The following is a 17,551-nucleotide window of genomic DNA, read 5'->3' as shown; positions in this document are numbered from 1 at the left end:
GAACAATTGTAACTATGATAATAACAATCGTTACTATGGAGTTAATCAGAGATTAAATTTGATTTGCGTTTATGCAACCGGCCCTAAATTTTTCAATTTTTCGATATTTCAGTGTTCAATTAACAATTTTTAAAATTTTTGGTTTCTGGAGTTTCCGATTTGAAATTTCTTAACTTACGATTTTTCGGATTTTAAATTTTTTAATTTTTTGAACAAATCCACAAAACCCAAAAAGTTGAGAGTTCAAAAGGTCCCAAGAAACTCTAGAAATCCAAAGAATCGAAAATATCCATAAAATCCAAAACAATTCAAAAAATCAAAGAATTTACAGAACCCAAGAAACCCTGGAAACTCAAAAATTTAAGAAATCTAATACATAATTTCAAAAATTCAAATTGAAAATGTCCCAAAAATCCAAAAAATGCAATAAATCAGTAAATAAAACAACAAAAAGCAAAACACCTAAACTTCCGAAAATATAAAAGAAAATATACAGTATAGGTACATAGACAAAAATTTAATTTGTAAAAAAGTTGTCTAAAAATTCTCAAAAAATTCTGAATCATAGATCTTGCCTTGCTGATTCCAAAAATTTAGCGTTTTTATGGTAACAGAGCAATATTTTCTGAATATTCGGTGTAAAATTCGAATTTTTTGGAATTTTTGGAAAATTGCGATATTTCAATGGGCGATTCTGGAAGAATGGTTGGAGTTATTGAAAAATTAGGTTGGAAGTAACTTCTATGGCCCCAAATCTACAAAAAATGTATTTAGTTAAACTTCGAAAATCGCCGAAAGTTTTGTGGTTTGAATTTTTCGATTTTACAGGTTTTTGATTTAAATTTTTCTAGTTTTTAATTTCATACTTTTGAAATTGTTCTTTATTTCAATTTTACAATTTTGGCATTTTTCGGTTTATCAATATTCCGATTTTGCGATTTTGCAAATATTTTATTTTACAATTTTTCCGTTTTGAATTTAACAATTTTCAAATTCTGCCATTTTTCAATTTAGGATTTTTAGATTTTTCATTTTTCAAGTTGTCGATTTTTAATATTTCAGTTTGCAATTTTTAAAAATATTGGTTTCTGGAGTTTTCGATTTGAATTTTCTTAACTTACGATATTTTGGAATTTAAACTTTTTAATTTTGTAATTTTGAAATTCTTCCATTTTTCAATGTGTGACTTTTCAGGTTCTCATTTTTTTTATTTTTCGATTTCAAGTTTTCGACTTTTCAGTTTTAAATTTTACAATTTTGAAAAAAATCGATAAAATCCCGATTTTCCAATGTTTCAATTTGTTGTTTTTAGAATTTTTGATTTTTGGAATTTACGATTTTTCAGTTTTTAAACTTTTTCTTTACAATTTTGAAATTGTTGCATGTTACAATTCTCCAATTTTACTTGGTACTTCGCTTTGTCAATTTTTTGTTTTTCGATCTCAAGTTTTCGACTATTCAATTTTGCATTTTTTCGAATTTCAATTTGATCATTTTGCAATTTTTCGGTTTTTAAAATTTACAATTTTGAAATTCTTCCATTTGACAAATGACCAATTTTGCAGTTTTTCGATTTGTTAATTTTACAATTTTGGAGTTCCTTCCGTTTTCAATTTTCAGATATTTTGATTTTTTTTTTCTATTTTCCTATTTTTAGTTCCTAAATTTTTCAATGTTTCGATTTGCAGTTTTTTTATTTTTAATTTAAAATTTTTCAGTTTTTAAATTTTTTTATTTTACAATGTTTCCATTTTTCAATTTTTCAATTTGAAATTGTTCAATTCCGATTTTGTGATTTTGCAAATATATTTAATTTTTCAATATTTTCATTTTTCAAGTTCTCGATTTGTCAGTGTTTCAATTACCAATTTTTAAAATTTTTGGTTTCTGGAGTTTTCGATTTGAAATTTCTTAAATTACGATTTTTCGGATTTTAAATTTTTTAATTTTGTAATTTTGAAATTATTCCATATTTCAATTTACGCTTTTCAGGTTCTCATTTTTTCAATTTTTTATTTATTTTTTTTTTTAAATCCACAAAATCCAAAAGGTCCAGAGTCCAAAAAGTCCCAAGAAACTCTAGAAATCCAAAAAATCGAAAATATCCATAATTTGAAGACAATGTATTTAGTTAAATTTCGAAAACCGTCGAAAAATTTCTCGTTTGAATTTTTCAATTTTACAGGTTTTTGATTTAAATTCTTCTCGTTTTTAATTCCATAATTTTGAAATTGTATAATTTTGCCGTTTTAAATTTTTCAATTTTTTGATTTTTCAGTTTCTCGATTTTCCAATGTTTCAATTTGCAATTTTTAAAAATGTTGGTTTCTGAAGTTTTCGATTTGAAATTTCTTAATTTACGATTTTTCGGATTTTATATTTTTTAATTTTGTAATTTTGAAATTCTTCCATTTTTCCATTTGCGACTTTTCAGGTTCTTATTTTTTTATTTTTCAATTTAAAATTTTGGATTTTTCAGTTTTTACACTTTACACTTTTGAAAAAATCCATAAAATCCAAAAAGTCCCAAGAAACTTTAGAAATCCAGAAAATCGAAAAAGTTCCAAGAAACTCTAGAAATCCAAAAAATCGAAAATATCCACAAAATCCAAAACAAAAGTTACAATTTTCAAAATTCTGTCAGTTTCAAAGACCTTAAACTTTGACGAACGAAATTAATTCAAAGATTTAACAAATTTTGATTTCTGATAAACTGTTTCACTTCCGGTTTTGTCCAGAAAAACTCCAACGTCCATGTGAATTTTTTCTATAGTTTCCCCAGTTCTAATTCGGTGTTATGATGTGAAAAAATTAACTTCTTTAACAATAGATTACTACTGCTGGTGATGGGACAGTCATAAATAACGATTTAACCATTATACAGTACAATGGTAACCGCATGGTTAAATCCATATTTATGACTGTCCCATCACCGGCAGTAGTTATCTATTGTTAAGGAAGTTGACTTTTACACAATGGGATACTATCGTAAAACCGACTTAGAACTGGGGAAACTATACCAAAAAAAAAGTTTGGGATTACGAGAAAAATCAAACTTCATGGAAATCAGAGCACCGGTTCGAAAGTTTAGTAGCTCAAAATTTGTACTAAATCGATTTTTCTAGAATAATCCAAAAAACAGACGAAATATGCTTGATACTTGATACTAAAATAAAAATAGAATAAACGAAGATATTAAAAGAAACTACTTTCGAAATAATGAAACGGTTCATTTGTGATAAAAGCACCCCTACCTAGCTTGAGCGTGAGGTTGACCTGGTTCGGATACTGTATCCCCTCGAACATGGTCTCCGACTGCCACCACGTGGGCTGGTCCTGGTTGTGAAAATCCGTGAGGTACCTCGCGCTGTGATCATTAGGATAACAAACTTCGCAGGACTTCCTCAACCCCGTGACCCCGGACTGCACGCAATATTCCGTTTTGCCCTGGTCCCCGCACGTGTTCGTTGCCTCCATTAAAACGTTGAAAGCTGCATTTTCGAATTCAGGTATACACCTCTGAAAATAAAGTCGGCGTTAGTCATCGTCGTTACTCCAGACTTGGTGCGCTTGTACCGTTCGGATAACGCTTGACTAATGGCTAATGTCAGGTAATAAAACATTTTTGGACTTGTACGCCCTGTACGAGCACTTAAATGTCCCATTAAACTAGTTTGGGATTATTCCGTGGCTATCTAAATCAAGAATCTAATTTCTCAGAGCGGGGTTTGTTCTGAGGAGAGATTGTGGCATTAACATTTTTATTAGTGGCTATTTTTCATGCGGGAAATTCGAGAAATGACGTATGGCGTGTTTGAGTGAAGGATAATAGGTGCTGTCGGAGGATGGGCTTTAAAAATAGGCGTAATTTGTACTAAATGTCAACTAGGATCCTGTGGCGAGAAACTTATGTGTGTTTGGCGTGGTTCTAAAAATAACGAGTAATCGTTTTCATCGCCTGAACAGATGGACAATTAAAGCTGTAATAAAGTTTTATTTGATAATGTAAAAGCAAATTTTGAAATAAAATTTGACGCGAAGAATAAAGCTGTGTCTTGACACATTGATCCTTGTTCATGTTATTCTTTAAATTATCAAGATTTTTGAAATTTTCAATCTTATGCAATATTTGAAGGGTGGTCGTGAAACAATCAACAAATTCATACTAAAAAATTGAGATGTTGATAAGTTGCCTAAAATCGACAAAAAACATCTGGTGTTGATGGTCCTGAATTAGGATTTTTGAAATATTCGGCTTGAGAATGGACTTTTAAATATCTCCAAAATTTCTCATTTTTATTTTTATCTATTCTAAAAAAATTGTTGTATTTTTCGATACAATAAAGTCGTATATCACTTCTACAAGTGAAAATCGACAGGAAAAATCTCTTGAAAGCTAATCGGGAAGCGGTCAAAAAATTCGTAACAATTTCCTTACTGGATGAGATATTACGGTAGTAAAAGGTATGTTTGAAAAAAAATTATATATTTTTAAAAATGGAATCAAAAATATTGCGGTCGCTACTTGAGGGACACTATGTTAATTACAATACTTGTTCTGTTATTAAAATTTACCAGAATTTGTTGAAGTTAAAAAAATGTTTTAAACTTATTTTTATGGAATTTTTGGTATATTTCTAAGGACATTCTTTGGACTAAAATTGAAATGGAAATTTTATTATAGTCCAATTTCCTATTGTCTCGATATTTAGCTTCTTTGATGAGCGAACAGAATTTCCAAAATTTGAACTTTTTGGGTTTTTAAGTAAAAATTTTTCGATTTTACAAGTTCTTGATTTCAATTTTACAATTTTGCCATTATTCGCTTCTTCTGTTTTCCGGTTTTGGGATTTTGCAATTATTGAATTTTTCAATTTTTCCATTTTGGATTTTACAATTTGAAATTCTTCAGTTTTTCGAGTTTTCGATTTGAGTTTTATTTTCGTTCCTTCAATTTTTCAATTTAAAATTTTTAGATTTTTCGGTTTCTCGATTTATCAGGGTTTCAATTTGCAATTTTTAGAATTTTTGGTTTCTGGAGTTTTCAATTTGAAATTTCTTAATATGCGATTTTTCAGATTTTAAATTTTACAATTTTGAAATTTTTCCATTTTTCAAGTTGCGACTTTTCCGTTTTCCATTTTTTTATTTTTCGATTTCAAATGTTCGACTTTTCAATTTTGCAATTTTTCGAATTATCAATTTGTCAATTTTTCAATTTTTGAATTTTACAATTTTGAAAAATCCACGAAATCAAAAAAATCCAAAAATTTTACAAAATCCAAAAAATCACAAAGTCGAGAGTCCAAAAAGTCCCAAGAAACTAGAAATCCAATAATCCAAAGAATCAAAAATATCCATTAAATCAATTCAAACACAATTCAAAAAATCGAAGAATTTACAATATCTAAAAAATCTAAAAAATCCAAGAAACTCAAAACATTTAAGAAACCTAATAGATAATTTAAAAAATCCAGATGATCGAAAATATTTCAAGAATCCAAAAAAATGAAAAAATGATTAAACAAAAAAAAACAAAAATCAATTCATCTAAAAATTCGAACAATCCAAAAAGTAAAAAAGCGAAAAACTAAAAAAATCGCGAATTACAAAAAATCAAAAACTCAAAAAACATAAATCGTATTTTTTGTGGTTAATTCGCAGTCCAAACAAATAAAAAAGTTCTTTTGGAGTAAACCCAACCAATAAAAAATATGCGAAGGTAACTTTTTTACTGAATTTTTCGTATTTCTGTCGGTATTGTTAGGACTAAAAATCAAATGCAAATTTTATTATGGTCCAGTTTCATTTTATATTTGATTTATTTATAAATTTTCAACTTTTTGAGTTTTCGAATAAAAATTTTTCGATTTTTCAATTTTTTTTATTTCAATTTTTCCTTTTTTCAATTTTACAATTTTGTCATTTTCTATTTTCCGGTTTCGCGATTTTGCAATTATTTAACTTTTTATTTTTTCCAAGTATTTTGAATTTTACAATTTTCAAATTCTTTTACTTTTCGAGTTTTCGATTTTGAGCTTTTCAATTTTCGTTCCTTCAATTTTTCGATTTAAAATTTTTAGACTTTTCATCTTTCAAGTTCTCGATTTTTAATGTTTTATTTTTCAAGTTTTAATTTTTCCATTTTTCGATTTTTCAGTGTTTCAGTTTTGCAATTTTTAAAGTTTTTGGTTTCTGGAGTTTTCGATTTGAAATTTCTTAATTTACGATTTTTCGGATTTTAAATTTTTTAACTTCATAATTATGAAATTCTTCCATTTTTCAATTTGCGACTTTTCAGGTTCTCTTTTTTTTATTTTTCGATTTCAAGTTTTCGACTTTTCAATTTTGCGATATTTCTAATTTTCAATTTGACAATTTTTCAATTTTTAAATGTTGCACTTTTGAAAAAATTCACAAAATCCAAAAAAGGTCCAGAGTCCAAAAGTCCCAAGAAACTGTAGAAGTCCGATAATCCAAAAAATCCGATAATATCCTAAAAATACAAAAAATGCAAAAAAACAGTAAATAAAAAAACAAAAAACCAAAACATCCAAAGATCCGAATAATCCAAAATATAAAATACTTATACATTGTCAAAAATTTCATTAGTGAAAAGGTCGTTTCAAAATTCTCAAAAAATTCAGGATCATAGATCTTGACGTGCTGATTCCAAGAATATAACGTGTTTATGGTAACGGAGCAATATTTTCGAAATATTCGATGTGAAATTCGAATTTTTTGGAATTTTTAAAAATTGTGATATTTCAGTGGGCAATTCTGGAAAAACGGTTGGAGTTATAGAAGAAATGAGGCCGGAAGTGACTTCTGTGGCCCGAAATCTATAAGGAAATTATTTAGTTAAATTTCGAAAAACGTCGAAAAAAATCCAAGTTACAAAAAATCAAAAACCCATAAAATCCAAAAATTTGAAAAATCCAAGAAAAACCCAAAAACCCAAAAAACATAAATCCTATTTTTTATAGTTAACTCGCTGTTTAAATCCAATCAAATAAAAAAGTTCTTTTGGAGTAAACCCAACCAACAAAAAATATGCGAAGGTGACTTTTTTACGGAATGTTTCGTATTTTTGTCGGTAATTTTAGAAGTAAAAATCAAATGCGAATTTTATTATGGCCCAGTTTCATTTTGTCTCCAAATTTAACTGTTTTGATACTCCAACAGAATTTCCAAAATTTGTAAAGTAATAAATTTTCAATTTTTTGGTTTGGTTTTTTCGATTTTACAATTTTTTGATTTCAATTATTCCTTTTTTCAATTTTACAATTTGGTCATTTTGCCATTTTTCGTTTATTCTCTTTTGCGATTTTGCAATTATTTAATTTTTCATTTTTTCTATTTTGAATTTTTCAATTTTCAAATTCTTCCATTTTTCGATTTTCGATTTTCAGTTTTTCAATTTTTCAGTGTTTCAACTTGCAATTTTTTTTAATTTTTGGTTTCTGGACTTTTCGATTTGGAATTTCTAAAATTTACGATATTTCGGATTTAAATTTTTTAATTTTATAGTTGTGAAATTCTTCCATTTTTCAATTTGCGACTTTCAGGTTCGCATTTTTTTATTTTTCGATTTCAAGTTTTAGACTTTTCATTTTAGCGATTTGTCGAATTTTCAATTTGACAATTTTTCGATTTTGAAAAAGTCCACATAATCAAAAATCCAATGAATATACAAAATCCAAAAAATCGAAAAGTTCCGAGTCCAAAAGGTCTCAAGAAACTATAGAAATCCAATAATCAACACAAAACAATCCAAAAATCCAAGGAACCTAATATATAACTCCAAAAATCCAAATAATCGAAAATATCCCAAACATCAAAAAACTGCAAAAAATGAGCAAACAAAAAAAGCAAAAAACCAAGACATCTAAAAATCCGAACAATAGCACATAAAATTTTGTATGTACCACGGGGATTATTTGAAGTTTAAACCCTAGGGCATAAACTACTTCATAATACCCTTGCTGCATCAAGAACTATTACGGATGTATTGTCAGTGAGGTTACGTAGGTTTTTTATTAGAGTAATCCTGTAGAGATCCCTGTGAAAATAAATTAAAAAATTGCAAAATTAAAAATTGGAAAAAATGCAACATTGAAAAATCGAAAATTCAAGTATGATTCCAAAAATTGAAAAACTGAAAAATAGAAGAATTTCAAAACTATAAAATTAAAAACTACATTTGAAAACTGACAAGTCGTAAATTAAAAAATTTCAGATCGAAAAGTCCAAAAATCAAAAATTGAAAGAGTTGCGGAATTGAAAAAAATTGGAATCGGAAAACTCCATCATATCTTATTCTAAAAATTGCAATAATTTTTCATTTTTCATTTATTCATTTTTTCAAGTTTACGATTTTCAACGTTTTGATTTGCATTTTTTGAATTTTTGATTTTTGGTGTTTTCGATTTGGATTTTTTTAATTTACGATTGTTCAGTTTTTAATCTTTTTCTTTACAATGTTGAAATTGTTGCATTTTTCAATTTTCCAATTTTTTACTCTCTACTTCGATTTTTCCATTTTTTTATTGTCCGACTTTTCAGTTTGTTTTTCATTTTTCGAATTTCAATTTGACCATTTTGCAGTTTTTCGAATTTTGAAATTCTTCCATTTACCAAATTTACAACCTTGGAGTTCTTCGAATTTCCAGTTTTCCGATTTTACAATTTTTTGATTTTTCAATTTTTAGATATTATGATTTTTTTCAAAAAATAAAAAAAAACTATATCGAAAAACTGATAAATCCAGAAAACGAAAAATTGAAAAATTAAAATTGGAAAATCGAAAAATGACAAAATGATAAATTAAAATCCGACATCTTAAAAAAAATCTAAAAATTAAAAAAAAAACGAATAATCAAAATATCTAAAAATTGAAAACTCGAAAATAAAACTGTATATTCTAAAAATTGCAATAATTTTTCATTTTTCGTTTATTCAATTTTTCAATTTTGTAATTTTTCGATTTGCGATTTTTAAAATTTTTGGTTTTTTCGATTTCGAATTTTTTAATTTACGATTTTTCAGTTTTTAATTATTACTTCGATTTTTTCGATTTGTTAATGTTACAATTTTGGAATTCTTCCAGTTTTCCTCATTTCGATTTTTCAATTTTTAAATATTTTGATCTATTAAAACATTCAAAAAATTATAAATCGAAAAACTGAAAAATCGAGAAAACTTGAAAAATTTGAATTGAAAAATCGGAAAATTAGCAATTAAAAACCGAGAACTTAAAAAATTAAACATCCAAAAATTTTAAATCAAAAAGTTTAGAAACCAAAATTCTAAAAATATTAAAACGGAAAATCAAAATATCTAAAAATTGAAAGCTCGAAAACTGGAAGAACTCCAAAATTGTAAAATTTAAAAATAAAAACTTGAAAAATTAAAAAATTGCAAAATCGGAAATTGAAATTTCAAAAAACTGCAAAATGGTCAAACTGAAAAGTCGCAAATTGAAAAACAGAAAAGTGGAAGAATCGTAAATTAATTTACGATTCTTCCAAAAGGTTTCGATTTGCAATTTTTAAAATTTTTTGATTTTTGGAGTTTTCGTTTTGCAATTTTTTAATTTACGATTTTTCAGTTTTTAATTTTGTTGAAATTATTGCATTTTTCAATTTTCCAATTTTTAATTCTTACTTCGATTTTCAGTTTCTCTGTTTTTTGTTTTTCGATTTCAAGTTTTCGGCTATTCAGTTTTTCGATTTTTAAATTTTACAGTTTTGAAATTCATCCATTTGCGAAATTTACAACCTCGCCGTTTTTCGAATTTTCAGTTTTACAATTTTCCAATTTTAGAATTCTTCTAGTTTTAAATTTTTCGATGTTTCAGTTTTTTGATTTTTCGTTTTTTCTATTTTTCGATTATTAGTTTCTTAGTGTTTCAATTTAATTTTTCATTTTTTAACAGTCTTTAAACTCATGAGACACTTAAAAGTAGCAAATTGAAAAATCAAAACATCAAAGTATGCATTTAAAAATTGAAAAACTGAAAAATAGAAGAATTTCAAAATTATAAAATTAAAAATACTTAGAAAACTAACAAATCGTAAAATAAAGGATTTCAAATCCAAAAATCAAAAATAAAATGAATTTTTCAATTTTGTAATTTTGCAATGTTGCGATTTGCGATTTTTAAAATTTTTGATTTTTGGTTTTTTCGATTTCGAATTTTTTAATTAACGATTTTTCAGTTTCTAATTATTACTTCGATTTTTTCGATTTGTTAATGTTACAATTTTGGAATTCTTCCAGTTTTCCTCATTTCGATTTTTCGATTTTTAAATATTTTGATCTTTTAAAACATTCAAAAAATTATAAATCGAAAAACTGAAAAATCGAGAAACAGAAGACTTGAAAAATTTTGAATTGAAAAATCGGAAAATTAACAATTAAAACCGAGAACTTAAAAAATTAAACATCCAAAAATTTTAAATCGAAGAGTTTAGAAACCAAAATTCTAAAAATATTAAAACGGAAAATCAAAATATCTAAAAATTAAAAACTAGAAAACTGGAAGAACTCCAAAATTGTAAAATTAAAAAATAAAAACTTGAAAAATTAAAAAATGGCAAAATCGGAAATTGAAAATTCAAAAAACTGCAAAATGGTCAAACTGAAAATTCGAAAAATGAAAACTGAGAAACTGAAAAGTCGCAAATTGAAATAGTGAAAAGTGGAAGAATCGTAAATTAAAAAAGGTTTCGATTTGCAATTTTTAAAATTTTTTGATTTTTGGAGTTTTCGTTTTGCAATTTTTTAATTTACGATTTTTCAGTTTTTTAATTTTGTTGAAATTATTGCATTTTTCAGTTTTCCAATTTTTAATTCTTACGTCGATTTTTCAGTTTCTCTGTTTTTTATTTTTCGATTTCAAGTTTTCGGCTATTCAGTTTTTCGATTTTTAAATTTTACAGTTTTGAAATTCGTCCATTTGCGAAATTTACAACTTCGCCGTTTTTCGAATTTTCAGTTTTCCAATTTTACAATTTTGGAATTCTTCCAGTTTTAAATTTTTCGATGTTGCAATTTTTTTATTTTTCGTTTTTTCTATTTTTCGATTATTAGTTTCTTAGTGTTTCAATTTAATTTTTCATTTTTTAACAGTCTTTAAACTCATGAGACACTTAAAAGTAGCAAATTGAAAAATCAAAACATCAAAGTATGCATTTAAAAATTGAAAAACTGAAAAATAGAAGAATTTCAAAATTATAAAATTAAAAATACTTAGAAAACTAACAGATCGTAAATTAAAGGATTTCAAATCCAAAAATCAAAAATAAAATGAATTTTTCAATTTTGTAATTTTGCAATGTTGCGATTTTCGATTTTTAAAATTTTTGATTTTTGGTTTTTTCGATTTCGAATTTTTTAATTTACGATTTTTCAGTTTCTAATTATTACTTCGATTTTTTCGATTTGTTAATGATACAATTTTGGAATTCTTCCAGTTTTCCTCATTTCGATTTTTCGATTTTTAAATATTTTGATCTTTTAAAACATTCAAAAAATTATAAATCGAAAAACTGAAAAATCGAGAAACAGAAGACTTGAAAAATTTTGAATTGAAAAATCGGAAAATTAACAATTAAACATCCAAAAATTTTAAATCGAAGAGTTAAGAAACCAAAATTCTAAAAATATTAAAACGGAAAATCAAAATATCTAAAGATTGAAAACTCGAAAACTGAAAGAACTCCAAAATTGTAAAATTAAAAAATAAAAACTTGAAAAATTAAAAAATTGCAAAATCGGAAATTGAAAATTCAAAAAACTGCAAAATGGTCAAACTAAAAATTCGAAAAATGAAAACTGAGAAACTGAAAAGTCGCAAATTGAAAAACTGAAAAGTGGAAGAATCGTAAATTAAAGAAGGTTTCGATTTGCAATTTTTAAAATTTTTTGATTTTTGGTTTTTCGATTTCGAATTTTTTAATTTACGATTTTTCAGTTTCTAATTATTACTTCGATTTTTTCGATTTGTTAATGTTACAATTTTGGAATTCTTCCAGTTTTCCTCATTTCGATTTTTCAATTTTTAAATATTTTGATCTTTTAAAACATTCAAAAAATTATAAATCGAAAAACTGAAAAATCGAGAAACTTGAAAAATTTTGAATTGAAAAATCAGAAAATTAACAGTTAAAAACCGAGAACTTAAAAAATTGAACATCCAAAAATTTTAAATCGAATAGTTTAGAAACCAAAATTCTAAAATTATTAAAACGGAAAATCAAAATATCTAAAAATTGAAAACTCGAAAACTGGAAGAACTCCAAAATTGTAAAATTAAAAAATAAAAACTGAAAATTCGAAAATGAAAACTGAGAAACTGAAAAGTCGTAAATTGAAAAACTGAAAAGTGGAAGAATCGTAAATTAAAAAAGGTTTCGATCTGCAATTTTTAAAATTTTTTGATTTTTGGAGTTTTCGTTTTGGAATTTTTTAATTTACGATTTTTCAGTTTATTAATTTTGTTGAAATTATTGCATTTTTCAATTTTCCAGTTTTTAATTCTTACTTCGATTTTTCAGTTTCTCTGTTTTTTGTTTTTCGATTTCAAGTTTTCGGATTTTCAGTTTTGCAGTGTTTCGATTTTTAAATTTTACAGTTTTGACATTCTTCCATTTACGAAATTTACAACTTCGCCGTTTTTCGAATTTTCAGTTTTCCAATTTTCCAATTTTGGAATTCTTCCAGTTTTAAATTTTTCGATGTTTCAGTTTTTTGATTTTTCGTTTTTTCTATTTTTCGATTATTAGTTTCTTAGTGTTTCAATTTAATTTTTCATTTTTTAACAGTCTTTAAACTCATGAGACATTTAAAAGTAGCAAATTGAAAAATCAAAACATCAAAGTATGCATTTAAAAATTGAAAAACTGAAAAATGGAAGAATTTCAAAATTATAAAATTAAAAATAAATAGAAAACTAACAAATCGTAAATTAAAGGATTTCAAATCCAAAAATCAAAAATAAAATGAATTTTTCAATTTTGTAATTTTGCAATGTTGCGATTTTTTAAATTTTTGATTTTTGGTTTTTTCGATTTCGAATTTTTTAATTTACGATTTTTCAGTTTCTAATTATTACTTTGATTTTTTCGATTTGTTAATGTTACAATTTTGGAATTCTTCCAGTTTTCCTCATTTCGATTTTTCAATTTTTAAATATTTTGATCTTTTAAAACATTCAAAAAATTGTAAATCGACAAACTGAAAAATCGAGAAACAGAAGACTTGAAGAATTTTGAATTGAAAAATCGGAAAATTAACAATTAAAAACCGAGAACTTAAAAAATTAAACATCCAAAAATTTTAAATCGAAGAGTTTAGAAACCAAAAATCTAAAAATATTAAAACGGAAAATCAAAATATGTCAAAATTGAAAACTCGAAGATTGGAAGAACTCCAAAATTGTCAAAATCGAAAATTGAAAATTCAAAAAACTGCAAAATGGTCAAACTGAAAATTCGAAAAAATGCAAAACTGAAAAGCCGAAAACTTGAAATCGGAAAATGAAAACTGAGAAACTGAAAAGTCGCAAATTGAAAAATCTAAGAATTGAAAAACTGAAAAGTGGAAGAATCGTAAATTAAAAAAGGTTTCGATTTGCAACTTTTAAAATTTTTGATTTTTGGTGTTTTCGTTTTGGAATTTTTTAATTTACCATTTTTCACTTTTTAATTTTGTTGAAATGATTGCATTTTTCAATTTTCCAATTTTTAATTCTTACTTCGATTTTCAATTTGCGACTTTTCAGTTTCTCTGTTTTTTATTTTTCGATTTCAAGTTTTCGGCTTTTCAGTTTTACAGTTTTTCGATTTTTAAATTTTACAGTTTTCCAATTTTACAATTTTGGAATTCTTCCAGTTTTAAATTTTTCGATGTTTCAATTTTTTGATTTTTCGTTTTTTCTATTTTTCGATTATTAGTTTCTTAGTGTTTTAGTATAATTTTTCATTTTTTAACAGTCTTTAAACTCATATTTTTAAATGATAACATAATTGTTCTGAATAATTAGCTTCTCAGGGATATCAGTTGAAAACTTTTAAATTACCCCTGAATGTACTCGCTGCGCTCGCTAACCTGACCTGGATGTGAGGGAAATTCTCTATAACATTTTTTTAACACTATGACTAGTATTACCACGAAAGAAATAAAATTTATCTGTATCATCTCTTATCTTCTACTTACATAATTTGAGACCAATTTTTTCTTGTATTATTTTATAAAAATTAAATATTATTAATTAGTCAAAGATCAACATGTATTATTACGTATTTTATTTTACAGGGTGTTTAAATTATTTATCTGCGTTCGCTGTCTAAACTAAATATTAAACGTTATTCGATAACTCTAGTATGTTCTATTCCCGGAAAATTCAGTCGCGGCTAGTAATAGTTACTTTTAATGGCTGCTTTATTTTGACTTAATTAAGTGTAACACATAATAATCTTAGCCATTGTGATGCGCTAATATTTATTTAGCATATTCTAGAACGTTTTTTGCATTTTCAAATAATGTAAAATGAGTAATTAAGATGTACACTTTTAGAATCGCTCCTGTTTAAAAAATAAATAAATATGAGTTAAACGGACACCAGTGTCAGCGATCAACTTGTAACTTGTCTCCTCCTGGTGACAACTGTGGCATTACCTCGCCAACATTTATTAATTGAAGCTAATTTGACGGTCTGCTCGAACGCAAACATTTCAAAAATACCTCCGAAGAAACTTATCGTAAAAAATTTTCCGGCGCATTATCGAGTTCGTTCGCTCCACTGCAGCCACTCTAGTGTGTAGTTACACCTTATTTAACACGGTTACGTTACAGTTACGAGTATTAGAACATTTCCCGCAGTTTTGATTTGTGTAGCTGCCAACATTTCCTCCGCTTATTTATAGTACGAACCTCTAAAACGGAACACGTCTGTCGTACAGCAACGAGCAGCTACAAAGTACAAACACATCTGTCCCATAAATAGATGCAGATTTAAATGTCCACCGAAGACGGCTCCTTTGAAAGCCAGCAGTTCGCCTTCCTCGAACGCCTCCTTTTCCGGCGACAAGTCGAAATTTATTCAACTCGATAGGTTCGTGTCTTATTTAATCACGAGATAACGAAAAATCAATTACCGGAGTGGTCAGATCTTAGTTGAGTCGTGACAATGACACTATTCTCCGGTTACAGTCCTGCGCTATCTAAAATTAAATTCGAAGCGGGGCTATTTTCGGTCACCTTGACTTTACCACCGGCAAACCCAAAAGGAAAAACGGGGTTTGTGAGTGCGAACGCGAGAAAAAAACCATAAGTTACGTGAGATATTTTCCGAGAATTTCCAATTAAACTTTCTCCTGTCGGCGCAAGTGGGCGGTACGAGTTTTATGAAAGGAATTACGTTTTAAGGTCTGCTAAACAAAAGGCAAACAAGAACAAAATCGACGCTTTATGTGTGTCGTTGCTGGGTTGGAAGCCGCAGGATTTGGTTTCGATGGGGCTTTGGGAGTTGGGCCACATGTGGTCCAGGTTAGCGTAAATCTCGAGCTGGGTTCATTCATGAATTCGCCTGATAGTAGAATTATTTAGTCGCGGACAAGGTCGTTGACTTGAATTTGTTTGTGTAACATTTAACTTTACTTGCTTAACGAAAAGAGGCGATGGTTTCGATTAAGCTCGTTTATAAAGTGCGATTAATACGTCACTGGCTAAATTAGCTATCAGACTGGAAGTTGAGACGTTTGTGTAAAAATTAATCGTACTGATTGATTGGCCCAGATTTTGTTTCCCTTTGTTAGTTGAGTGCGATACAAGTATGTGGCAAAAGCTAAGTTCAATGACAAGTTAAGTAATATGTAACAATGAGGTCAACGGTGTTACGCATGTCGTTGCCTTACGTATTTTTTTTTTTAATTAAATTTTTTGAACGGTTTTAAATATTTTGTGACAAACTTCTACAGAAAAATTGAGGACACTTTTAAAATCATTTTGTACTTATTTCATTCCTTTTTTGTATTGTTCAATTTTTCGTTTCTTCTGGGAAAAGATTCTAAAATCTAGTTTACAATTTCTTGAATAAATTTGTTCTTTTTGTGTTGAAAACTCGAAAAATTCAAAATCAAAAACCTAAAAATTTTAAATCGAAAAGGTGAGAAATTAAAAATTGCAAAATCGAAAAATTGAAAACTGGAAGAATTCCAAAACTGGAAAATTAAAAAATTTAAAAATTCTAACATGGTCAAGCTGAAAAATTGCAAAACTAAAAAGTCGAATAATCGATTTTTCAGTTTCCTGATTCTTCAGTTTTTAAAATTTTGAATTTTTACTTTTCGATTTCTTTTTAGATTTTTCGATTTTCGGTGATTCGAATTTTTGACTCTCAATTTTCCGATATTCGATTTTTCGGTTTTTCAAATTTTCGATTTCCGATTGCCGTTATCCGAATTTTTGATTTCCAATTTTCTGAATCCCGATTTTCAGCTTTTCGAATTTTCGATTTAAAAAATTTTTGATTCATTGAATTCTCCAGTTTTGGATTTTCGTACTTGAGTTTTCGATTTTTCCATTTTTCGTATTTTTGATTTTAAGTTTAAATTTTCTATATATTTTTCGGTTTTTCGATTTCTCAATTTTCGGTGTATCGATTTTTCGATATTTTATTTTCCAGTTTGTCGATTCTTCAGTTTTTAGAATATTTAATTTTTACTTTTAGATTTTCGTTTGCCAATTTTTCGATTTTCAATGTTTCGAACTTTTGCTTTTATTTTTGATTTTTCGAATTTTCGGTTTTTCAAGTTTTAGACTTCAATTTTGTTACTTATGGATTCTTCGATTTTCGGTTTTTCGATTTTCCGTTAATCGAATTTTTGATTTACGATTTTTCGATTCCTAGTTTTCAATTTTTCGATTTACGAATTCGATTTTACAATTTTTCTAATTTTCAATTTGTGTTTTTCGATTTCTCGATTTGTAGATTTCCCGATTTGTAGATTTTCGGTTATTCGAATTTTTGATTCACTATTTTTTAATTCTCCAATTTTTTCAAATTATCGATTTTCATCTTCGATTTTTCAAGTCATCGAGTTATCAGTTTTTCAATTTTTTGAATTTTCGATTTTTCGGTTAAATCGAAAAATAAAAAACTGTAATTGAAAAGGCGCAAACTGAAAAATTTCAAATTAAAAAATCGAAAAAAGGAAGAATTTCAAAATCGTAAAATAACAAAATTTAAAAACTGAAAAATCGTAAATTAAAAATTTTCAAATCAAAAACTCAAAAAATCAAGAATTCTAAAAATTGCCAAGTTGAAATGGAAAAACCGAGAAACTGAAGATTTGAAAATTTAAAATTTGGAAAATTGACAAATCGCAAAACCGAACAATGAGAAATTAAAAATCGAGAACTTAAAAAATGAGAAATTGAAAAATTGAGAAACTGAAAATCGAAAAATCAAAATACCTATCCAAAAACTGAATAATAAAAAATTGAAAAACTGAAAAATCGCAAGTTAAAAAATTTCAGATTAAAA

General features: G+C 26.6%; 1 protein-coding gene across 1 annotated transcript in view; it reads right to left on the bottom strand.

The window, feature by feature from the left end:
• Lanb2 (Laminin B2) overlaps positions 1–17,551 on the bottom strand; it is a 178,744-nt gene that overhangs the window by 122,308 nt on the left and 38,885 nt on the right. The window contains exon 2 of the mRNA XM_064069309.1: positions 3,255–3,519. Coding sequence (XP_063925379.1) covers positions 3,255–3,519 — 265 coding nt within the window. The remainder of the gene's footprint in view (positions 1–3,254; positions 3,520–17,551) is intronic.

This window comes from Zophobas morio, unplaced genomic scaffold (genome assembly GCF_036711695.1).
Source record: "Zophobas morio isolate AGI-343-1 ecotype UQ-CSIRO unplaced genomic scaffold, CSIRO_AGI_Zmor_V1 ptg000031l, whole genome shotgun sequence".
In the NCBI taxonomy this organism is placed as follows: domain Eukaryota; kingdom Metazoa; phylum Arthropoda; class Insecta; order Coleoptera; family Tenebrionidae; genus Zophobas; species Zophobas morio.
The sequence above is the reverse complement of the archived record's forward strand: the minus strand, read 5'-3'. Positions and strand labels throughout refer to the sequence as shown.